Raw genomic sequence first — 26295 nt, forward strand, 5'->3', positions numbered from 1 at the left:
TTTTCGGTCGCTCAACCGATTTTTTTCCCAGTAACAGTAATAATAAGTTATGCTTTCTGGAATGCGTATTCAAATCCTCCCCATTCTCGTAAATACCAATGGGCCTCTCGAGACATGCCGGCTAAACGTAAAGGAAAAGAAAAAACCATTCACCCATAATAGTAGTCCTATATTTTTTTTCTTCTTCAGAAAAGCACACGAATTTAAAAGGTGTAATGTAGATAGTTTTTTTTTTTATCGTAACCGTTACAATGCGGTGACAATTTCTTATAGAACCGTATCAACAAATCGGTGTTGACTATTCGATTACCGAACAGTAGGTATATATATATAATATATATATTTGGAAGTCTGTCCGAGAAGTAGATAAGAATAAATGACGTTTTAGAATATGGTTTTATTCTTATTTATATATTCATATATATATAAATATTTTATCGTTTACAACAGGGGTAGCATGGTTTTTTCAGTGGTGATCGACTGGCAGCTAATAATTTGTTCAAAAAAACCGCTTAAAAATTTTTTAAGTGTATTTACGTCCCCATTTACAGTAAAAATGATCGAAGAGAGGGGTTATGTGCCGGAACGGAAACATAAAAATATATAATATGTGTAATATACTAATATTCTATACGAAAATAAGTTCCCAATAAATGTCCGTATAAGTATCCAGGATTTGGCCACCCCTGGTTTATTTAGGTACGTTGACTTGAGTATTCAATAAGGTATAAATATATTGTTCCTGTAGGTACCTTATACATGTAGGTATATGAGAAATATTTTTTAACCATTGTGTTATTATTTTTAATTAACTCTAACAAACATTGATGTACCTACCTTCTTTACTATAATATTATATATTATAATATAATAATATAATACTCACTCGTGCGTATAATATATATATTTTAATATGTTTTTTGATAACAGTTTCGAAAATGGTTTATTGAGATTAATAATTAATTATATTCTATACGAAAATAAGCCAAAATCTTTTTAAAATTGAATTATTCACTCATACTTGATTAATTTGTTTAAACCTTTTTATACGATAAAATGGTAATTTATGTATTGGATGCAAAACAAAAAAGGGTTACTTATATATTGTATTTTTAACTATCAGAATAAGTAATTCGTGCTCATAAAAAATACCATCAATTGTTAAATATTATGTTTGTATATATTACTCGTGTGAATATCAAAAGAAAATTATAATTTATTTTTATATAATTTTTTACTATAACATTTTTCAAAATCCATATTCTTTTAGCAGGTTATATATTTTATATACCTACATAAAATGTATTTTGTCGATTTCAAAATCCAATAGCGGTAACTGTGTATAGAGGATTTATTATTAAGTATTATTTTATTTTTTTTTACACGTTTTCAAGTACACTTCGACACACCCGCTGTCATGTGTGAACCTTTTTTTTTGTATGTATATATTATATTATATTTTGTTGTACGGCAGTGATGGGTACGACGGCGGTTTGCAATATTTGATGACACCGCGCGTTGTCAGTTCACGTGCCCAACGACATGTCACTGAAGTTTATTACAAAAAGAGACTTTTCTGGGAAAACAGATGCATATCATGTATTTATACCGCTCATTTTTTAATTAGGTAATGTTAGTCTTTAAGAACATTAATTTTAACAATTTTAATCGTATACAATTAAGTACTAACTTATTTATGGAACTAAATTTTTGCAAAAATATTCAAAATTGTCTTTACTATCTATAGTGATACCTAGTCTTAATTTCCTATTTTTGAAAATATTGATACATACGTGCAGTGTGGTTCCCAAAATGGGCTTAATGAGTGCCTTAGGTCTCCGCGGGGTCTTTACGGTGAGGCTGCAGACATGGGCGTGATATTTAACTGAGTGGGCAATAGCGTCATTTTACCTTATAGATTTATAGTTTTACCAGTTTTACCAGTTTGCCCAGGCCCCCCCAAAAAAAAAAATTACCCTAGATTACGCCTATAGCTGCAGAATATTAATTAATCTAATGTAAAACCAAAATATGATGGCAGCTTCATATGATTAGACATGCTTTGACTAAAGGGGACATGGTTAAAAAAGAGGGGACGAGTTGATCCATTTTAGCACTGACATATTTTATAAATTACAAGTCTATAGAAATTGAGTGTCAGCTGTCAAGGTAGGATTAGTAGGTACCTGACATATTATTGTTTGCTACCATTGTGATTCATTTGACCGCTCATCAAAACAGTAAAAGCTAATAAATAAAAAACTATATTTACTCAATAATTTATATTAAATATTTTTAAGTACTATCGATTGGTATTTTAATTAGTTTTAATCTACCTAAAGATAAAAATATTTTGTTACAGAATATGAAGTTGATAACGTGGGTAGCCGTTTAAAATAATTATGAAACCTAAAAATGTATTATGTTTTAAAAGTACCTATAGTAAACAATTTTACGAAAACCCAGTGTTGTAATTATGAATAATAGTGCATACTTCAAGTTGTTTAAAAACATTTTTGTTCTTCCAAAAAGAGATATAATAAATCGACCAAGAAAATATGAGTGTAGTCTTACTTAGGAAAAAAAATGACCTTGTATATATAAATTTAGGGTATAAAAGCACAGATACGGGAAGTCGGGCTAACGCAGTAGGCATTATTATTATTATTTTTTTTTATTATATATCCTGTTCACCGCTGTTATAATATTATATTCAGTTCGCCATCGTAATACAGTATATATTTTCGTATAAAATTGAACGGTGCCACGAAAAACCAACAACACTCGCGTAACAGTATGCCCGCGCGGAAAATAATGAAATAGGTAAATAAAACGGGGAAAATGATTAAAACGTAATTTATTAAAACGCAAAAAGCTATTCGTTATGAGCGCGTAATGGAATTCCGAAAAGCTGTCGCCACCGGCGGCAGCGGTGCGCTCTGTGCAAACTCCATCGTAATATTAATATTTTTCACGACGAGTGGGAAACCGATTGCCTTTGTTTTCGGGTAGTCGACGGATTTAATTGTTATACGATATGCCGTAGTTTACCGGCCGGCCGCAGTATATTTATTTTTACAGTACGTTTATAATATTATTACTTTGCACTTATACCTGCAGCGCGACATCGATTTATAATCCGTTCGTAAAAGTAGCATTCATATTGTGTACGATTTCATTACGACTGCGCTATTCATTCCACCAGAGTGATAGGTTTTTTCTAACCTATAACCCAGTGGCGCCGAACGCGTATTTTTTATGGGGCGGTTCGCCCCAGTGTTTGCTTTGTGATAGTTGAACTTACAATATAATCATGTGGGTGGTGGTAGTAACTAATTTTTATACTTTGCCCCACCAAATGAAAAACAAGTCGGTGCCACTGCTATAACCAAAGTAAAGTATTTCGAAAAAGTATCGGTGTTTTGTTCTTATTCGAAATAAACTCAATGTCTCATCATGCATCTCAGCAATATAATACTATATTGTAAATGATACCTATATACATTTTTTATCCGTTTCATTGTGTATATTATTATTAATAATAATAATACGCTTTGATTACCTTGTCATGTGTTTCATACAGATATATTTTAAAAAAAAGAATAAGTATTTTAAAAATGAAAAATACCTACCTTATGTCCTACTATCCAAGGGACGATAAACGCATCGTACATTATTACATAAAAAAATACGGCTAATAGAATAAAATAAACACGTCACAACCAACGAGACGAACTTATATTAAGGAGTAGGTACAGATACATTGATTTGATAGGTATACGTAAATACCATATTACATAATATGTAACTCTTAGAGTACGACGTGTGATAAGCTGCTGCACAAGACTATGAAACTACAATCACATGTATAGATAAGTTCCGGAACTGATTGCCCCAGACGAACGCTGGTTGCTCGGTTATGTCGCATTATTATATAATAATATATATCAGGGTTTCTACACGCTCAACCAGAAAGCGCTCTTATTCTCTATATTCCTGTATCTTTTTCTAACTATCTGTCCAATTCTCCATGTTTGTTGAGACTTTTCGATCCTTTTCTATATTTTAATTAAAACATTGAACTTTCATTGGTCCATTGTTTCTACTTTTTGTTTTTACTCTTTTGTATTTTGAAACCATGTTATTGTTGAATATTTTAAATGTTATCGTGATATTATATATAAAAATGGCTATTGTTCTTATAGATAGTCATCTAGTCTAGGCACTAGTGACATTATTAAATAGGTAAATAATATAGGTAATTGAAAAACAAAATCACGTAAAAATCAACAAAAAGTTTAAATATTATACAATATAGGTATTATACTCATCGCCTATAAATATCATATTATGAAATTCTAATGAGCGGACAGTGCTGCACCCTGCACACGACGATGCAACTGCAATTACAGAATATACGGTATGATAGCTTTCCTTTCTCGTGGGTAGTTCGGGAACTTGTCCTGGTACCACTGGTGACTGATGAGTGCTATCTCGAACTGATTTCCCCAGACGAACGCGATCACGTACTTCCATCCGGTGGTGCCCCACAGCACGGCGTACCAAGCGCCGTACAAGACCACCTCGGTGAGCATCTGTGGACTAGACACGAGGTCGAAAAGTCCGCCGGTGAGCATAATGTGCTCGTGCGTAACCACCTGACCTCCGCGCTTCCGGGCCTCGGCCAGTGCCACGTTGGCCCGCCACTGTTCGCGATATGCCCAGGCAAACACCAGCAGGGCCCCGGCCAACCGGACAGGCTCCCAGGCGCCGCTGGACTGTGGCTCCCCGGCCGCCACTGCGACCGGCGCCTCGGCCAGCACGGTGACGATGGCGCCTATGTAATGCATGTAACCGGACGCGTAATACCACAGCCCAACCGCCGTGTCCGAGAACACGTTCACGTGGCACGTCTCGTACGTCCGCCTGGCGCACTGTAGCACGAACATGCCGGCGGCCGTGGACGCGGCGGCCGAGCTGTACGACGACTTCGGTCGGCGGACCGGGTCCCACAGCCACCGCCGGCACCACGCCGCGGCCGACGGCCAAGGGGCTCCCGCCGCATACTCGTCTGACAGCGCCAGCGCTGCCATCAGTGACAGGGCCAATGAGAATGCGTAAAAGTGCTTGTACCACCGCTTGGGCACGCTCAGCACGCCGGACGGCTTCGCGCCGCCCGTGATCTTGCCGTACGCGTACAATCGGGCCACAGCGACCGGCAATCGAGTCCCGTCCATCGACTTGAGCACCAACGGCACAACCACGAACACGAACGTCATACCGACGAACATAACGTTTACGACGTCCATCATGAGGCCTCGAGGATGTGATGGCTGTGACTGCGCGGAACCACGGACGATACACGTGCGTGCTTGCGGCCACCCAGTTTTTCGCTTTTATATGTAACACTCTTTTACCACCACCACCTCCTAATCAACGTACACCAATTACACTTACGCTCGTTCTCAACCCCCGCCAGCCCCTCGTCGGGTTGATTGCTGCGGCGGGTTTAATTTCGACCGTGTCAAGGTCCCGCCGCACACGTACCTACACGTGTCAGGATATATTATTTTCTCCTGCCGTTTGTTAAAAACCATGCAATTACCACTTAATCATTTTATAATTAGATAGGTGTCTATATATAATGTGTATTGTATGTAGATTAAACTGGAGTGCGTTTGAGTTTTGAATTCACCCCAAAAACCTAAGCTTGTGGCGAGATAAATTATTTCTGGTAATATACTTAGTGCAGTTTTTTTTTTTAACAATAAATCTAAAATCCTTTTGAAATAAATACAATTATTATACAATTACAGTTCGTATAATAGGTATAACGGCTATTTTAGGATTTAATAATATTGCAGGTATACCAATTCTTCTACTGTTTGATAAATGATTATTTTTATTATTTACACTATTGCGTTGAGTTAAAATTTGTTGAACCCAAATGATCCAAAAACTTTTTCACGGTTGTGGGTATTTTGTACTGCAATTTCTCGATTTTTCCCGTACGCGTTACCGCATAACTATGAAAACACCCTGTATATGAGACTATTATTAAGTATTAATTCGACCGGGTCAAACACTATGGCTTTGAGTTTATATAAATAATTTTATAATACTATATAGGTATAGTCGGTTTCTCTCATGCCATCGTTCCCATCGAAACAAAAAGCGTTTGTTCTTGCGAATCGTGTCCCGTGGTCGCCTTGTCGAAGGCACATCAATTATATACGAGTGTGGTGGGGCTGACGAGTATGGGAACAATTATTTACGCACCACAAGCGTGCATAATACCTAACATTATAATACGCTGCTAGTGCATGATATGGCTATCGATCCGGTGACGGAAGTCTAAAGGAAATCAAAACGTCGAGTCGCGGTTGTGCGACAGCGACGGCGACGACGACCTGTCTTAAGGAAATCCGTTTCCTTGTCACAACTCGAGGTGTATATTAAAATAATATAATATCTCGGAGTGTACTTAGTACTTACTACTTACCTACCTAGTATATTATATTATTTTATTAGTACGCGTCTGATGATTAAATCATCAACGTCGTGTGCCACACGTTGTTGTTTTCCCGGTAACGATACCGACGTAGAACAGATTTTCAAAAAATAAAAACGTACTACGACTACCATACATTATGATAATATATATTACACGTGTCGTGCAGTGCTGCAGGTATATAAACTAAAAATAACAATGCGATTATAGGGCGGTCGCCGCCGCCGTCCATCTCGGACTGCAGTGAAAAACCCTGGCAAATAGCCCAAAATCGCCTAGTAATTTATCATTTTGTATGTGTTTTTCGTTCTCCTCGGAACGTCCCATCCCCATAAACACACACACACATGACACATATATATAAATTATATTATATTATATACGATGCACATCTCTCTTTAGTTCGTTGCCACATCGACACCATATATATATACGGTCCTGTACTAATTTCTTATTTTTAACACACGCCTTACATCCTAAGTAAAATTTACCTTATACTTTCTTCGTCATTCTAGCATATACGTCAGTGCGCCGCCGATCAGCGTGCGCGTGACTCGTTGGATGCGATTTTTTACTATTTATTTGTTTATTAATTTAAAAACGGACGCCGTCATCTTCCGGTGTACCGGAAATTCAGCGTGTACAGCATCATTTAGACATTCCCCATTCTCCACGTGCGTAGTTCTTTTTTTTTGTAATTTTCGTTTTTAATTCCGTCACCGCTCGCTGGATAGAAAACACGGCCGAATAGCGACGAAAAACTGGCAATTAAATTATATAGAACCACTCGGTTATTTTTTTTTTTTTGTAAACTTCCTATACGTATTTATATGTATATTCGCGACGCGAAGGGTAATATTTTATTTTCGGCGGTCCAATTAGCGGCGCCGAATGAAACCGAGTGGATGTTTATTTTTTGTGTATTGCATCTGTCTCGGAAAAGCATAAAAAACAGAAACAAAAAATAATAATAGGAACACAAATTAACGAAACAAATACGTTGTTATGTGCAGGACTGTGTTTACTTGCCGGTCGCTGTTACACGCGTGTATTCACAATACGACCAGTCTCGAGTTTTGCAGCGGGTTTTATGGAGAGGAGAAATAGATTCCAACGCACTGACTGTCAACACTATTATGGAAACTCTACTCGCATAACGTGTACCTACATAATATTTATACACCTAGGTACCTTTACCAGTTACCTTATATTATGTATTCAGTATACTGATTATATTCTGGATAGTACAAAGACTCAATAGACGTCGTATAATATATATGAGGTTTTCACAGTTTCTCGCGTATTTCACGTGATTGGGATATTGTTATTTACCACACGGTAGAGCAGTGACTCAATACGTCTGATATATTGTGAGGTAATCGGACGAAAACTGTGAGAGTAAATTTTAAAAATAAAAGTACAAATAGGATAAAATATTGTTTTTGTTATCCAAGATTTGTATGCAATACACCAACCCCATCTTCCGGTTAAACAACGCGTGTCGGAGCGACGCTTCGCGCATTTATTATTATTATTTATTATATATTTTGTGTGGTGGTGTAAACGCGCCTGTGGCGATAATATAACACAATATTTCTTACACCCCACCACACCAAAGCTGACACAAAACAATACTATAATATCATCGTATAATATACGTTTGACGGTCGAAACATTTTTAATATTATAATGTTTGCGACACACTTATATTAGCAAAACACCTTTTTTTGTTATCATTTCTAAGTGTTTGTAGTTATATTTTAACTATCATCATTATTATTTCGTATTATTTCAAGTATAGGTACATCATATAATATGATTCACTCATATTGTAAAATAATAATATGTATTATTTTATTACAATGTAGGTACAGTAATTAAATATAATTAATATTATTATGACGCGGTATAATCGAATGGCTGCCTAGTGTATAGTATGCCGTATAATATAATATATTTATAGTTGATTTAATTTTTTCTATTTTTACCTAAACCTGTACTGGTACGTTAAAAACGTAAAAACTTACTGTTGTTCATTAAGCACATTATTAATGAGAGGCTCACAAGCTCGTAGTATACTATGCTATAGTGTTAAAAATAATAATCAATAATGCAGAACTCGGTTAGTGGTGTGTTTCAGTATTATGGACTACAAAGGAGCTGGACTGGAAGAAGTTTTTGGTTATTTTTTTTTTCGAAACTCGCATCGTAACGTCAATTTTAAACGATGTTATCCCGCCGCAGTTTTTATCTGTTTTCTCATTACAAATGCGAAACGTTATTACGCCGTACCACTACAATTTTTTATTCGAGTTATCCAACACTTTTTGTATTTTATTATTCTGCATCTGCAAATATGTATTTATATTATTAACATAATTTTATTCATCTTAGTAGACGACTTTTAACTTTATTTACCCTGAATAAGTAGATCTTTATCGAGAAAAAGTTTAATTTACATGCTTCAATCTTTGAGGGGAGAAGAGACATTATTTTTTAAACTTTGTTGATATATATAATATGTATATGTATAATGTTTTTGTTCAAGTAGAGTTATTTTATAATGAAAGTTTTCAGTCGAGTTATTTTCAAGATATTGTGTGTATTACAACGGTTATTTATTCCATTAAAAAGACATTATAGTTTTCCCGAACTTTCTGAAGTCTTTCTACGGTAAACTACTTAAAACAATTATTCGTACATTCCCAATTATAAATAATTGTCATTCAAAAATATATATTTCTTTTTGACAGGAATATTAATTTATATAATACTATGTCATTAAAAACACTTAATTTACAAACCGTCCAATTAAAATATTAATATTATAAATGTCAATGTATATATAGATGAATTTTATGCCCTTTCTATTATCCACAGTTATTTCGTTACACAATATTTTTATTTTGCTACTGAATATTCAATACACATTTTCATGGAAATTATTATTATAAATTATTTTAGATAATATTTTCCCCTTTTTTATTGCCACAGCGCGTTATATTGTACCATCATATTGTACACTACTTCATTGAATATTTACATTCAATCGTCAAATCAATATTTTTAACGATGAAAATGTTTTATACTTATTTTTCTTTCAATATTATTATGAAACTATATAGGTACATTGCGTAGCCATGCTTTGACGCTTTGTCGTCGCTATGTGCGTAATTTTCTTTGAATTTATTTTCTGAGTTAATGACTGTTTGACGTGTGACAGACCACATAAGTTACCTTCTATGTTTTGTTCGTTATATTATTGATAATGAGTAAAAATGTTTTTCATACTCTTAACCTAATAATAGGTTTAAACCCTTATTCATAATATAATAGGTATCATCTGTTAAATAATAATTGATAAACCACCTAGGTAATGCGCATAATACGGATAATACTAACTTGGAAAATAAAAAAAATAATTTTAAATGTGTTTCGTGTAGGTGCACGCAAAAATACATTTTGGTAGCCATAATATATAATTAATATGATATGTATCTATGTTGTTTATATAAAAGTAAAAATTTATTATTATTGTTTTCAGTTGTCGGAGTTGGAAAAACGTGTGCTGGAAGCGGAAACAAGAGCCGTGGAAGCGGAAGGAAAAGTGAGTTGCGCAGTCAAACTTGATTAATCTAATAAACAGACAAAGTGTTTAACTCTGTTATCGATGTTTATCATGTACCTAACTTAACTTGTATATTATTATTATATGTTGCATTATCAAATGAATTCGATTTAAAAGTAAACGCATAAACCGTTCACGTGTTGGATTTAAATACGTGGGTGTTAGATTTCCCATTTTTCTACGGCTGAATATAATAATATAATACTTATCGTGTAGTTATATCATATTATAATATAATATAAGTAAGTACCTATATACGTATGTATTGGTCATAAAACGTTTACGCCATTTATGTTCCCGGTTAATATTCCGAGTATGATTATAATTTATAATATTATTATGTAGCGAAGAGTAGACCAAAATATAATATATGGTCTTCGAATAGGTTTGCAAGACAGCGATTTATTATGTTTTACCGAACATATTATATTCGGCGGGTACACAATTTATGTCGAAAACATCCAATATGTACCTATATAGAGTTATTAATTATATTACGTTCGATTCGTGCAGCTACAGCGAGGAGTACTTATGTGATATTTATTTCATTCTGTAATATACGGCGGCGTGGGCCGTCGTTGCCTAAATGTTATACAGTTGGGTCGACGTTTCCGAAATGTATATATATCGTCCCTCGACGTTTTCCCATGTCAAATATACAAACCAAATATTATTTCTACTCGATAAAATAACAACGTATAGGTTAAAGTTTGATATTAGAATGTTCGTATTACTATTATTATTGTGTGTCGCAATTTTCAATTGGTATATAATATAGTATATACTAGAACAAACAAGTCGAAAAAAAAAACATACGAATAAAACTAAACAAACATTATTATTAGTATTTTTTAAAATTAATTCTATTTTAAAATGTGATTTTTGATGGTAGTTTTTCGGGTGACTCCTTGGGTAAAAAAAAAATACAACACAATATTATAATAATATGTATGTAATATTATTTGTATATTATAACGCGGTGAGACCGCAACAATATATTATTATACAAAACTCTGAAAAAAAGAAATGTTATCTGGATTGGTCACAATATGAGTTTATTATAAAATCAATACTACAGCCCTGCTATCTCTCTCTCCCTCTCTTTCTCTCTCTCTCTGAATATAATATAATATATTGTTGAACAATATTATTATATATTATTAGTTACAAAAGTATCGTTTTCAACATGGTGAGCCACAGCAAACCATGGAATTATATAATTGATGATGGACCACCGCAGTTACACTATTATAGTTTTCCATCACACGTAAGCACTCCAGTTTATGGGCGATTGACGACAAATATAGTCATATACTCATATCACACTTTACTTTATATTATACGTATATATCGTTAGAGCTGTAACATTATATTATTATCTGCTACTCAACTCTCATTTTCAGGTTACTAGGTCGTCATTACACAAAGTTATATATAATACCTCCACATGAATATAAGAACCGATTCCATTGACACCGTAATACCGTATACGATATTTATTACGATCACGTATCGTTTAGCGATCTCGACCCGGTTTCAGTCCAAAGATAACACGTGTTCGACGTTCGTCTGTTTATTTTATACATATCGTATAATCGGTTTGTATTTTAAACACCATTTAGGATATGATCGTTTTTCAATAAGAGGTTATTGTGGGTAAATTGTGTAGGTAATATTCGTAGATTTAAACAATGATCTAGGTAAAATCTGGATTGTTTTCGTTTTAAAAAAAATGTTGTTTGTACACAGAACTAATTTATTCTTTTTCGGAATTTTTTTAATGCTTTTAATAATTACGACTATGCTGTACAACACAATATATGCCTATCATGATGTATTAATTGCATACGATTCATTGATGAATAGATATTATGTAACCATTAATCTACATCGGACTACTGCCGTGTATCTAAAATTTAAGATTGTTAAATTTCCAATAGTTTATCATTTATTAATCATACACTTTGTTGCTTTTAATTAATTAGTAATGACTAATAAATTGTAAGCAAATCACACAATCAATTAATCAATTATTTACACTAAGTAATCAATAATAATTTATTGTTATACAATATTTATTATACTATAATCCATATAAAGACCATGAAAATGAATGTTTAAAATATTTGCATTCTTTATAACTGCAACAATACTTAATTCGATATAGTGCCAGGGGAAATATTATGACTAAAATTTCGAATATCTGGATTTATTTTTTATTTATTAAACTTTTTTAACCCACATAATCAAATTATTTAGTTACATAATAATAATACTATAAAAGTACAAGACATAATATAATAATGAGACTCATAATATATCATATTTAGGTTGTTAAAATATAAAAATGAATATCTGGATAACCAAATAATTTCCATCAGTAATTTAATGAATGAGTAAAATTCAATGGTTAGATAGTTTAATTGATAAATTTAATACTGATATTATTGATAAGCCTCCAACAGTACATAATATTATGTGTTTCACGAAATTCTTATTAAAACTATCGATAAATATTATTTATTCTAACCGTTATTATTGTTGATATTTGGCTATTATTTACATTATTGCCAAATTTACAGATACGTTGGTACATATATAATTGACTACTCGTTCAAAATTCTATTGTACGTTTCAATTTGAAAAAGTAACCTTCTACTCAAAAAAAAAAATTACTTTGGAATATGAAATTAGGAAATGTAGGTATATTATGTTGTAATTTTTTTCGCGTGGACTGCGGCTGGTTGAACAATATTGTATTACTCGAATTCTTCGGTACTTCCACTACAGCATCTCCACACAGATACCTTTAATTGGTAAGTTTTAGCTTATACCTGCTGCAGTTAATATCACGACGATATCTCTGGACATATGACAGTTTAACATAACAATATGATGTCGACGATGTCGTCATTATAATTACTAGGATACCATAAAAGTGTGATATGCTTGTCACGTGCCACTCACTGCATACCAACCTTTAGATTACCTATATTATTAAAAATTAATAATATTTTCTGATCTAGGTCATACGGCGATTATAATATTATACGGTTTCTCATTGTGTTGATGGTTCAGACATTTTTATTTACCTTGGGTGTCCGTTGGAAATTATCGACGGGAGAAAAAAATATCTGAATATTATTTAATATTTCTCTATGTACGGTAGATATTTATCAGTTTTATACTTTTACTACCTACTCTGTAATATTCTTATTTTTATTTTTATAGTTTGCAGATATTATACAAAATTATAATTATATAGATTAGGTACCTACTTACTGTAGGTACGCATTTTTAAATTTCATTCATAGCGGGATTATATAAAAATATTGTGCTTGTTACCCGTGAACATGAAATATGCGAACAATAAGTAAACAATACCTACTTAGTAAGGAGAAAAGACATTTGAATGCTTTAAAAAAAAAACTTTTACCAAACCATTTGTTCTCATATTCTGTTTCGCTTTTCTCGTCCATACTTGTAATAATATAACGCCCTTTTATATATATGTTTATATATTGCATGCTACCATTTTTGTATTTTATTTAAATATAACATCTATCCCGTGTATAATTTTATATAAAACCCTGCTCCATACCCTCGATCCCCTCGGGCCATAAGCCCAGTCTGGCCGTATTCTGCTGTAATTACAGTTTGATGACATTTCATTGATTGGCTCATTATAAGACTGTCTGAACGCAATACTAGCAGATTCTGTACTACCATATAGTAACTAATCGGATTTTGAAATACCATTTTATCCTCAATGATTCAATAATTGGTCATATATAATTCATTTTCTGTCCATCATTTATTCATTATTATTAGTATTGCACAAACTACCTCGCAGTTACAATCTGTGTATACATAAATATATATGTAATATAATATTAATGTTTATTTTATATGTACCTACCTACAGTTTTAAATTATGTTTTAAATAGTTTCAAATTATGTGCTAAAATTATTATTATGCATGCAGCTTGATCAATTTGTTGCTATGGTTAAATTCAATAACATTTATTAAACTTTATAACACCATAATATTATGTAGTAGGTATACGCTTAGTTTCCCGATTTCTTAACTTTTCTTTTTAATAGTTTGCGATAATAGAGTTCTGTAGTTACCCATTACTTGTTAAATTGGGACATCCCTGATTAAAACGACTCCCGTCTTATACATAATATATATTGAGTGGGACTGCCACTGTGTGTTTTCCTATTTTCTCTGTATTAGCTGGATTATCATATATTATATTATATTATATGCCATATCCTCGATCCACACTATGCATAATGTACCACATAATAATATAGACAGACAGCTGATACGCATGTTGTATACCCATTACCCAATATGTAGCGACGTTTACTTCAGTAATTTTAGTGAAACTAATTCGTTTTAAAGACGCCGATAGATTATTTAGAATTCCGATCAGAGCTGATAACATTAAAACATTGATCGTTCATAAAGATTATTTCTAGTCCAAACTCACTACGTTACACGCTTCCGTAAAATGTTTTGATTGATAATTTTAACCAATGACCTTTCATATTAGGATAATTTTTTGAATTTTCTACATAAATCATTTCGATAAACGAACGCCAATTGCGACAGTTTAAACACTTATAAAATGGCTATTTCATAAAAAAAATCTAAACTAGAAATGTTCAAATGAAAAAAGAAACATAGTAATACAGTAGAGTATACTATCTCATGCAACATACGCTTACAGACTTGTATTTCGTTATAACTTAATGTTTTTTTTTTACATATTTATAATGAACTAAAACAAAATATTTGAATAATCACATAGGTAACCGATTTAAAAATGGAGAAGTAAGAAATACATTGTGTCTGCGTGTATTTCGTCAAATTGCCTACCTAATCGCTGATCATTAAACAGTTATATTATAATATATAGTTATATGATATATAAATATAGGTACCTATATTACTATTTACTTATTAATTATTATATTATTTTTACCTGCTTTATTAAAAGGCTGTAGAAATTGCTAGCCTGGCCTCGCCAGTATAAGTATCGGTCCAATTATGCCACTGTCAGTGACTAGACATTTTTTACAAAATGTACATGCAAAGGAATGAGGATACCTATACAATATGTACATTAAAAAGAATATGTTGAGCATTACATTATGAATTATGCATAAAAATATACATTTTGTAAATATTATTTTAATTTCGAATGATTATGTATAATGTACATATGATATAAAAAATACTGTATATTGATTTATTTCTAGTTGCCTAAACACCCTTAATCTACGTTTACGTGGGTTGTGTTCATACACACAGCCCATAGGTATAATATGTGATGTGCTTGCACAAATTGTATCCGCTGATTGTTTTTCTCGGTATACTGTGTGGAATAATTTCGGTAGGTACTGACGATACTTCTACCTAATTCGATTGTTCACATTGATTTATTTGATTCTATTAAAAATTTATACATCTATGTGTTTATTTTTTTCTTGATTGTATTTATAATCTCATAATATTTACAGAAACTAATTTTTTTTTTTAATTATTACTTATCATCAATTAAATATATATATATTTAAAATCGATTTTATGTTCTATGTTGTATTAATAGTTCCTCTTCCACTGTTAGATAATATTTTTCTACACACAGAACACAAAATATCTACGTTTGTGTACCATTCCTATTTTATTGAAACCCAAAACCAAATAAGGGTGGAATTATTTTTTTAACAACTGAAGAAACACCGTGGTGTCATATTTTCGTGGTTCCTCCTTGTTTATAGTAAGGGTAAGTAGATATGGAGTTTTATTTCTTTTAGATTTTTTTAAAATGTTACCTTTTATAGTGCTTTGTTTAATATCTTTAAGCTTTTCTATTGGATCTAAATGAAATGTTTCTAAACAAAATTGCTCAAATAGAAATAAAAATGTATTATAATATGTATAGCAAGTATAATAAATTAATTATATTTTTCATTTGAATTTAAATTTTCGTTTCACTAGCATACAAACTGAAATTTATTCTCTAAAGATTTAATTGTTAATTAAATTGGTTAAAGCTTTTATTATAGTTGTGAAAGGTTTGTTAAATTATACACTGAAAACCTAGTGGGATTGTAAATGTATAGAGGGAATTTTAAATTAGCTGAAAATAACGAAGGGTATTAAATTTAAGTTCTTTCGATTACAGACTGTTGACCCAAATGTAACCTCTTTCTAAATCTGAGTCTGTTTTCCCCCTATATACCTATAGATAATACTTTAGAGAAATGCAAATGTTAAAACAAACTCATTAGCTAGGCCTGTCTCATAATACAAATCCTAATTTTTAAAGCTGGTGTATGGTAATTTGCAGTTTGGTATTTTAGATCCTGAACTTTACAATGATGTGTATATTAATTTATGAATAATTATTAATACTATGGATTACGATAAGAATAAAAGATTAATATGGCTTATATTTGTAATTGGTTTCACAGATTTAAAAAATAGAATGCTGCAAGATAAAATATTCTGTAACATATTTGTTTTAATTGTTCAGCTCAAAATTATCTTGTTAACGTTTACAGTTTCAAAAAACTCTAGAGTTCATGTGTTACCGCTATTAAAATGCAATGATTACCTTTTGTCATTGTCTTTACTTTCAAGTTTACCGTCCAAAATATTATATTATTAAAACAAATTCCCGCAGAAGTGAATGAATCAGATCAGAGTACTTATTTTATACTCTTAATTTCTATAACCTATCATACTTTTTTGAATGTAAATTATAAAATAAATAACTATTAAACCATATTATCATGCAACACCTTTCTCGCCAAATTGCTAAATAGCAAGATTGATGATTCATTTTTATTAAGTCAATTAAATTTCAAAGTCAAAAACCACTACACTCACAACAATCATTTATTTTATATTCCTCACTCATCTAAAAAGTATACGTCTTACGACCCCATAAATATTTTAATGTTTTCGGGAAATAGTGAATTATTTTAGTAAACATTGAATGTATTTTTATTTTTATTATTATTAATATTATTACTATTATTCTATATATTAATCGTTTTATATTTTATTATGTTATATTTTATTATTTTAAATTATATAATATATTATTTTTATCTATACAAATATATTGTGAATTAGACTTTTGTCCGTATAAATAAATAAATATTGATAAATAGGCACAAAGGCATGTTAACTCTTAAAATTATTCCATATGATACTATGAATCTATGTTATAACTATAGGTAGGTATTCCGCCGTGTATATATTATTATTATGCAATATAGGTACTGCAGCAGTCGGATCGCTCATATATTGGTTGCATTAATTTAAAATGTCACTGCAATTTCAATTGACATTTGCAATCACAATCACAATTTACCCACGCATACTTAATATGTATGACATTTCAAGTATCATCAATGGTATCAATGGTGCTGATGAATTCGCATTATACGGAAATATCGAGTATTTTACAATTTATATAGGTATAGTTGAACGGTAAAGGAAATAATATATAATATATATGAATATTATATAGTAGATGATACATATATTAACAAACACCTGTGTGATTCACATTCCATAATCAATATAATATTAAATAACCATAATTTCGCAGTGGTATATATACATTATTTACGTCATAGCTTTTATACAAAATTTGTATTATACAAATCAACATAAATGATTGTAAACGGTGACATATTTACGACAAAAATATGTTCCTACGTCGTCAGTGTAAGTATACAATTACTGCAGAGACGTATTCAGAAATTTTGCGACCACGCAACTTTTGCACCGAGGTTTTATCCATGCATTTTGTAAAACTATTTATAACACGCGCACTGCATTATAATATGCAACTGGTCGTAAAGTCATCATCCTTTTACGATGAGAAGCCAGTGAACAAATGAACAATATACATTTAGGTGACTGATGTAGATACTAAGCCTTACCTTTTGCTGCGCATCCTTGTGCTTCGCAATCTTCAGGAAACGGTGTACGACGCGTTTCGTCGGACCGGATGCGGGATGAGGCCAAAACTCGTTTCACCGAAAAGTCATAGCGTTGCATGGCACTTTACGCACTCGCAAACGTCGACGGGAAAACGGTTTGATTGTGACGTCTCACGTCTGCAGACGTGAAGAAAACTTCTTAACGTTTTGTGGCTGTCTACTTTATAAATGGTAAAACATAAAATTATTATATACCCGCGCAATTGCAGATGACCGCAATATTTTCCGTCATCAGTCGGCCTGCGTTTTCGCGTCATAACCCGCCAGTGGCGTAATGATAATATTATACTGATGTGCTGCAGTGCGATGAAATTCCATATGGTAGTGCGTATGTATTTGCATGATGATTAGTGGTTTTCGGTCATCGATGTTGCGGTTATTCTTACGTCTCCCGTTTCCCGAGGATTGCGAGTCGACGATCTCATGGCGGTACGCCAATGTATATAAAACTTATAATATATTATTCACCAAATTATGTTCCTTGTAGAAATAGACATAGACAGGCGCTTATATAGGTACGGTATTATCCGTTACGACTTCTATGCACTTTCGTACCCCAAAGCTTATTTTTTAAGAAATTTTTTGCGCCTCCGTTTTATAATAAATGCCACTTTTTATCAACAATATAATAAATACAATTTGTATTATGTGTTTAATAATTTAATATTCAAAACAATCTCGAACAAAAAAAATAACTGTTATACTATTTTACAAATTTCAATATCTGTGTATTAAATATTATTTTTAAATAATTAGAAAATAATCTCGGCTCAATACAACGGTTAAATAATTGTTATAGGTATTATATTATTAACATTTATAGTTCTAATAATGATAGACGTAATCATTATAACTACTTATATATAAAGCAGAACTACACGGGGCAATCACCTCCACCCCTCCTTTAGCCACTCTAAAAACGTCTCTGATACGAATGCCAATGCGTGACCACGTTTATAAGTTATCAAGAAATAATTGGCAATTAGTGCAGGATATGTATGCGTTGTACTTTTCACACAACCTTTTGATTTTCCGAAATGGGATGTGGTGCATCAAATTCTTTTTGCTAGTTGAAATACAAAAAAAACACACGCGTGGACACTGTTTATACCCGCACCTACCTTTAATGTATTAAAAAAAAGTTTTTGCGCTTTATTGTGTGAAATTCATAAATAATTATATGCACATATATATATGTATATATACACGCCTCGACAGCAGTTGGGATGAAAAGGGGTTTGTTAGAGTTTTTTTTATGTAATAAAATCGCATTTACATTTTGTTCTTCCATTTATCGATTCGCGCAGTTTTGACGACGGCGGCTGTTGTCACCCGACGAAAAACGAATTACGTGTGGCCGTGTGTGTTATGTGTATTGTACACAAATATACTATCTATATGGCTACCTATAAAATAATACATCGGTCATCATCTCGTCGTTATCGGTTTACTTGCAGTGCGATGACTCCCGAGATTTTCTAGTCGTAAAAGCGAATCAACGCGTTCAAAAAAACCCCCCCGATATTATATATCATGCAGTTGCGATTTACAGGCCCCTCCCTCATCCGCCCAAAAAGCCTTCAATAACATTATCACGACCGCTACCAACATATTATTACGACCCCAACGATGTATATTATCAGTAGAAGATCTTTCGTGTATATCTATATATATATGTGACGTGCATACCACGAATATACGACGACCGGCTTGGAACCAACACTGCAGCGGCCTCTACACGTGAACCTCGGTGGTTTCACCCCGATTGTGCGACACCTGGTCGCGCAATGCAGACTGTTCTGCATCTTATAACCATAGAAATCGGTTGGGGCGAGAAAATGGTTTATGGTCTCTTAATATTTATGGTGGTCTATCGACTTTTGATTGTTTGAAGGGGGGGGGGGGTGCAGCACTGATTCGCGGCGTGTGGTAAACTATAGTATTATTCCACTGAACTTGGAACCCGTTGATCATCGCTGCAGGGGTCGCGATCTCAACTTTTCTGTTGATATGACGTGTACGCACCTAGTCGGATGTAAACTATTATATTATTTCTTACCCGTGGACGTGTATAAATTTAGTAACGGTACAATATCGTGAAGAAATAACAATAATATTCTGATTTTCCCGTATAACCGAGGTATCGTGATCATTCTGATTTCTATACTCAGAAACTCGATGTCCACGTCGTATAGAACTGTACTGACTATATATACGCGCGTTAAGGTGGTCTATAATATACTATAGGTCCCTTGAGTCGGGGCTTGACTATAATCACGTGTCTTACGCAACGGCATTGTGTACTTTGTGTGTAGATTATAATTTATAATCCATGACATTAGGACGAGTCTTAAACATTTCGGTTTATGATGTAATATTATTATTTATTACAAAACGTCTACATGAAGGGGGTGGCGATTAAACGTGATACCGGTAAACGAGCCCGAAAATTTGATGAGAGGAGGGTGTGGAACACTATACCTCTAGTATCCTGCCGCTGTTAACGAGTTGTGTCCCTTCAAAAACTATAGGATATACGAATTGTGTTCTAACGGAAACATATGGTTTATAACATGAGTTATCCATTAAATACATTTCAAATTTTAGAATTTCAGGGTTATTTTATACATCACATTATGACCAAACTTATAATATTATCATACACAAATATGTATTAGTAATAACTCCCTCTAATTTAAAAAGTGGTAAACCAACTGTACCAAAGAACAGATTTTCCAAAAAAAAAACTTGACTCGTGAAACAATATTTCTGATTAGGTATTTACAATAAATAAGACATATACCTATTTTGTATACATATGTATTATAATTTATTGTTAATCTTTTAATTTTTAGAAAAGGTATATAATATATTACTGTTAATTATGCGTGCGACCAATTTCATTTTATTAATTACCTGTTTATTTTACTGGCTTATATTTGTGTTGATATAATAATGAATAAAATATACTTTTATAATTTTGAAGAGTTCTGACGAAAACACGACTGAAAAAATTACCTGACGGCTGACACAATAATTTATGTAATCCTGGAAACAAATACAGGGCATATAACTCGTGTAATCCAAGAACAATTACCGGACACAACTCGTTTGTATCTGTCTATCTATACATATGTCAACATGCAGTCGTATTATATCCAACAATACGCAAACACGTGGGGTCGTGCTTACACCATATAATATATATAATACGTGTGTGTGTGCGTACACACAAATACGAGGACCCATAAGTCCGCGCGTACACGTTAAGTTACGGGTGCAATTCTATATTATTTTTTATATACCTGCTATAAAAAACGACAACAACAATAATGATAATAATAGTAAGAATGGTAATAAGTTAGAAAATTACGTATATGGTTTTGACACAGACGGCGCTCATGTTGCCGTTGGCAACGTGGCGGGTTTCCGAGGGGGGCATTGATTTTTTAATTCCTCTCGCGCACCTCATCCACAACCGCCCCGCGTAGTATAGTATAGTAGTATTATATATATTATGGCGTGCACACTCGGGGGGGCGGCCACCCCTTTCCACGTCCGGTCACATGTTTCGTACTACAGAGCCGCCGCCGCCGTCCCTCTTCCGTACACGGCACGATATGCGCCACTCCGGCGCTCGCGCCTGCGCACCAACCCCCGAAAACGTATCACAATAATATATTATATTGTTGCGATATACACATCATGTGATATCTCATGTCGGTCTCTCTTATCGCGCGCGTACTATTTATTTTTTTTTCCGACGTTTTACCCATTTTTTCGCGTCTCGTGTGTGCGCGTCCACCGCGACCGTCGCGTGTCGCTTCGCCGCCCCCGACGGCAGCGCTCGACTTTTGTCCCATGTCCGATCGCCGGCCGCGGTCGCTTGCCTCGTCCCGCTCTGACGTCGTCCGATTACCGACAGCGGCCATACGTCACCGCCACCACCGCCGCACAAAAGGATAAGGTAGGCGATTTTTTTGTGTCATTTACCGCACGCGCCGCGATGACGACTGCAGGTACTACTTCTGCAGCAGGTATTATATGCACATCACTATTTAAGTATTGTAATAATGTTATCACGTTGAGTCGCGTCGAGATGTACCCGTAATATTATGTGCACTATGTCGCGTGCACTATTGCCTAGGCATGACACGACATCATAATATTATCATATTAGATGTTCGATATTGTTGTTTATTACAATACCCGTGGGCCGTGGATCGCACGGCTGTTTCGTGAATATCGATCGATAGCTGCAGCGGCGTGTTTGATAACATATTATATTCTGTACGTGATGGTCCACCGCGTTCTTCTGAATTTGTAAATAATATATTTTAATATAAATACGTAAAATTACCTAACGAAAATATGGAAACCGGAAACGTGCGAAAAACTATACAGAGGGAAACAATACGAGACTATAATTTATTTACAAGTATATACCTAATACAATAAAATACAGTAGGCAGGTACGTTAAATACGTTTCACTCGAACGAGTCCGACACTGTAAAACACTGCTCCGCGTATAGTTAAATATTTTTTTTATATCGTAGTCACTCGTAAAGAACGAAAAATTCATTACGAACTGCGAGCGCGTGGTCCGATCACTAATGCACTGGCGCACGTCCAAATAGGTGGTGTTTATAAGTTTTTTTTTTATTTTGTCCGCTCAACTCCTACCGCGGTACTTGTATATTATACGATGTATATTTTCATTACGAACGGATCTATACTGCATAAGTCGGATGCACACAGCATAGGTATATTATATGGCCGGAAGAAGGTAGGTACACACTATTTTAAACGCGTTTTCCGCGTCGCTGTTTTATGCTTTCCGCAGCAACAGAGGGGTCGGTTCTCATATTTTTTTCTTTACTCGGGATTATATTACGGTGCCTGAACGTTCTTATACATAATATGTAGGTATATCGTGTACATATATGGTAAAATCAATAATATTATGTAATATCGGGTTTTTACTGTCTATTGTGTGTGTACAGATACGCGAGTGAATACATTAAGAAAAAAGAACTGTCTCTAAGTCATCGTGCGCGTGGCTAATCCTCAACGCAAAGAGTAAACGCGTACACGCCATGGTTTTATATATTATTTTATACGTATATAAGTACTGTTTGTGTTTACATTATGAATACATTACACATGTATTCACTATGCATATTATATATACTATACCTAGCTATATACATTTATATATGTATATATAATATTAGTCACTGTAGCTTTCCATTTTATATTGATCATGAAACGCATAAATTATTTTTTTAGTATTTCTTCTGTCCTCAAGAATTATAACTACTGCAAGGTCTTAGCCAACCAGCTCCCCCTCCTCTACCCCTATATTTTTAGACAGAGCGCTCCGCCGATTTTAGACGTCACGATAGGCGTATAGTTGATATAAAATCGGTGCTATTTTCGCTGGGAAGTTCACTGAAAACAACGAAATCATATGCCCCGAGTTTACGATGCACACATATATATATTTATATATAATCATTTCGTTACCCGACAAATCGATAGACACTATAATGTATACTAGATATATCGTATATACTGGACGCGAGGGGTGCATGACCCTGATCCATTGTGACATTGTGTGTGTGTGTATGTGTGTGTGCAGTGTACCCCCTATTTGTATTGACCTGGTTAGGGTGTGTGAAGTGTGCATGGGAACTGCGGCTGCGGTGGGGAGGGATATACGCACGCCAGACGGCTAGTCTATACAGTGCATTGTGTCGCCGCCGCGTCGTATGCATGAGTCAGCTTCGTCATCGTTTTTAATACCTAATACCATATTATTAAACAGTAAACACAATATTCGTCATATCGGTCTGACCTCTCGCCGAGTATGTTTATGATATATAGTCATCACCGTGATTGCAGCCAATGAACTCTATTTCTGGTGCAGGTATACCTATAATATTAATACCTATACTACGCGCCCGCCACATGCTGTTATCAGAGTTTTCGCTGGGTGGGGAGAAGGCGGTGGGAGTGTGTGAATTTCTAGACACATTTTTGTTTCATTCAGTTTTTGTTTACATTCATAATTATTTGCGTTTTTCTGCTTGCAGGTGCGTGTTATGGAGGAAAGGCTTCAAGCCGAATGGACTACTCATCAACCCGATCAGGCGGAAAAGGAACAAGCCATTAGCAAGCTGGCGACCCAGGTTGAGGAACAGGTATGACTTGTTACCAAAAATCAATACTCTAATTAATATAATTAATGACGTATGATTGACACGTGCTTATATAGCGTCAGCTGAGGCTCCAGGATGCCAAAATGGTCGAAGCCAAAGCGGCACGCATCAAGGAATGGGTGACCAATAAACTGAGAGACCTGGAGGCTCAGAACCAGCACCTCAGAGAGCAGAATCACAAGTGCAACCAGCAGTTGGAGTTGCTCAGGCGACACATGGCCCAACTGAGCGCCGACAAAATGGCCGTTAGTGCTTGTGCCGGGCCGTCGTCTCCGCGCACCAGCACATCGTCCTTGCACAGGGCCAACAGCACTGGCTCTACACAGTAAGTGAAAAACTTCCCTTACTGAATGACATCATAATGTAATATGCTATATCCAGACCACCCACATCAAATGTTGCCTGTTGGGTCCATGTACTAAATTTTTTTGCGGGTCCTATACAAAACTTCCGAAAAAATACAAACCGTTAAAAGCGAAATGGGTGTCCCATACACAGTTTTTAGGTAATGAATGGTTACAGCTTATTCGTGTATTTCTATCAAAATTTCAAAAAATAGAAATACATGTGACAGACACTTAAAATAGACAGGCCCCTGTAGTCCAGATCCAACAGCCTCCCCCTTGTGGGGTCCCTGGCTATATCAGGAGTCGCCAAATGGCTGCCGGTAAACGAACCTTATATCTGGAACCATATATCTGTAGACAAGAAAATTATTTAAAATTTTTTTTTTTCTGAATATGGTTTTCGTTAATTTTCTTTTTTAATTTAGCCCTTACTTTCTTTGGATAAACATGTGCATTACATTTGATGGCCCTTAAATTACTTTTTGAATTCCCTAAAGAGGCCGTTCAAAAATATTAATTGATGATGCCTATGTGCTATATGATTACTGTACAAAATTATCATACTTACATACTTGCCTGTCTTTTGCATATTTAGCGCCCTGTCCGACAACGAACCAGTTTACGCCCAGGTGGACCGGCACCACAAGAATCGGACGCCCGAACGGTCGCAGCGAACTCACCGCCGGCACATGTCCGCTTGCGTCCAAGTGCCGACCACCGAGTCCACCGACGGCCCGGACATGCCTGTCCACGAACAGTTGGTTAACGATCTGACCACCGCCACCGACTCGCTCAACCTCAACTCCGCAATTAGACGTGAGTTCATAAAATACGATTTTATATCTTATTATGAAATATTTAACGTCCGCATGACGAATGTTATCATATTTGTCACTATCGGTGGTATCTATATTATACCGTCTTCAGTAGGTGCTCAAAAACTCAAAGTTGATTTGCGCTTTTGTAGCTTAACAAAGCAGTGGCGTAATTTGGTCATTTTTGTGGGGGGATGACATTTTTTTAACATTTTGCCCCCCCCCCCAAAAAAAAAAAAAATTATTATAATCACCTTTCAGTGCAATATATTTATAAATAGTAAATATTGAAATTAAATAACAAAACTCCACACGAATGATTAATTTAATATCAGTACCTATATCACAATATCAAATTATGAATTATAAAACTATAAAAGTCGAATGCCGATTGCTGATTGTAACTGTAACTTATAACCGATGTTCGATTACCGAATAACTACGAAACTAGGAAAGTCACTACGAAAATTCCGATTAAGTGTACAAATCATTATTAAGTTATTTTTTGTTCAATACTTCAATGGGACGATAGTCTTTAATCTAGATAAAATAATCTGATAATCATCGAGCGTCGTCGATCAACGAAAAAATAATACTCTTATCACTCTTATCATTTATCGAACAACTGCCAGCTAGCCGAGGCATTTGATATCAATAATAAAAAAAATATATTATTAGATAAAGAAGTACATAGGTAAATATAGTTAACCAGTCTTAAAAAAAAAAGGTCATGGGGGG

General features: G+C 34.1%; 2 protein-coding genes across 7 annotated transcripts in view; one reads left to right on the forward strand and one right to left on the reverse strand.

The window, feature by feature from the left end:
• Window positions 1-3716: 3716 nt before the first annotated feature.
• On the reverse strand, window positions 3717-9854 carry LOC103310029 (polyprenol reductase-like). Its single transcript, XM_008187027.3, has one exon. It carries the CDS (start codon window positions 5310-5312, stop codon window positions 4407-4409), a length of 906 nt encoding a protein of 301 aa, XP_008185249.2. The 5' UTR covers window positions 5313-9854; the 3' UTR covers window positions 3717-4406.
• A 129-nt stretch (window positions 9855-9983) lies between these two features.
• LOC100167519 (uncharacterized protein CG43867) overlaps window positions 9984-26295 on the forward strand; it is a 25677-nt gene continuing 9365 nt past the window's right edge. For 2 of the 6 annotated variants that reach the window (XM_008187017.3, XM_008187021.3), the window contains exons 1-4: window positions 9984-10118; window positions 24270-24377; window positions 24452-24720; window positions 25338-25558. In XM_008187017.3, the coding sequence (XP_008185239.2) occupies window positions 9999-10118; window positions 24270-24377; window positions 24452-24720; window positions 25338-25558 (718 nt within the window). In that variant the 5' untranslated portion in view covers window positions 9984-9998. Of the gene's footprint in view, window positions 10119-21889; window positions 22211-23954; window positions 24104-24269; window positions 24378-24451; window positions 24721-25337; window positions 25559-26295 lie in introns of those variants that run through there. The other 4 variants (XM_029487419.1, XM_008187020.3, XM_008187018.3 and 1 more) reach the window with 4 other exon arrangements.

Source organism: Acyrthosiphon pisum, chromosome A1 (genome assembly GCF_005508785.2).
Source record: "Acyrthosiphon pisum isolate AL4f chromosome A1, pea_aphid_22Mar2018_4r6ur, whole genome shotgun sequence".
NCBI classification, from domain to species: Eukaryota; Metazoa; Arthropoda; class Insecta; order Hemiptera; family Aphididae; genus Acyrthosiphon; species Acyrthosiphon pisum.

Excerpts from the sequence above, each read along its gene's own strand:
- LOC103310029 (XM_008187027.3), bottom strand. The coding sequence starts at position 5,312 with ATGATGGACGTCGTAAACGTTATGTTCGTCGGTATGACGTTCGTGTTC.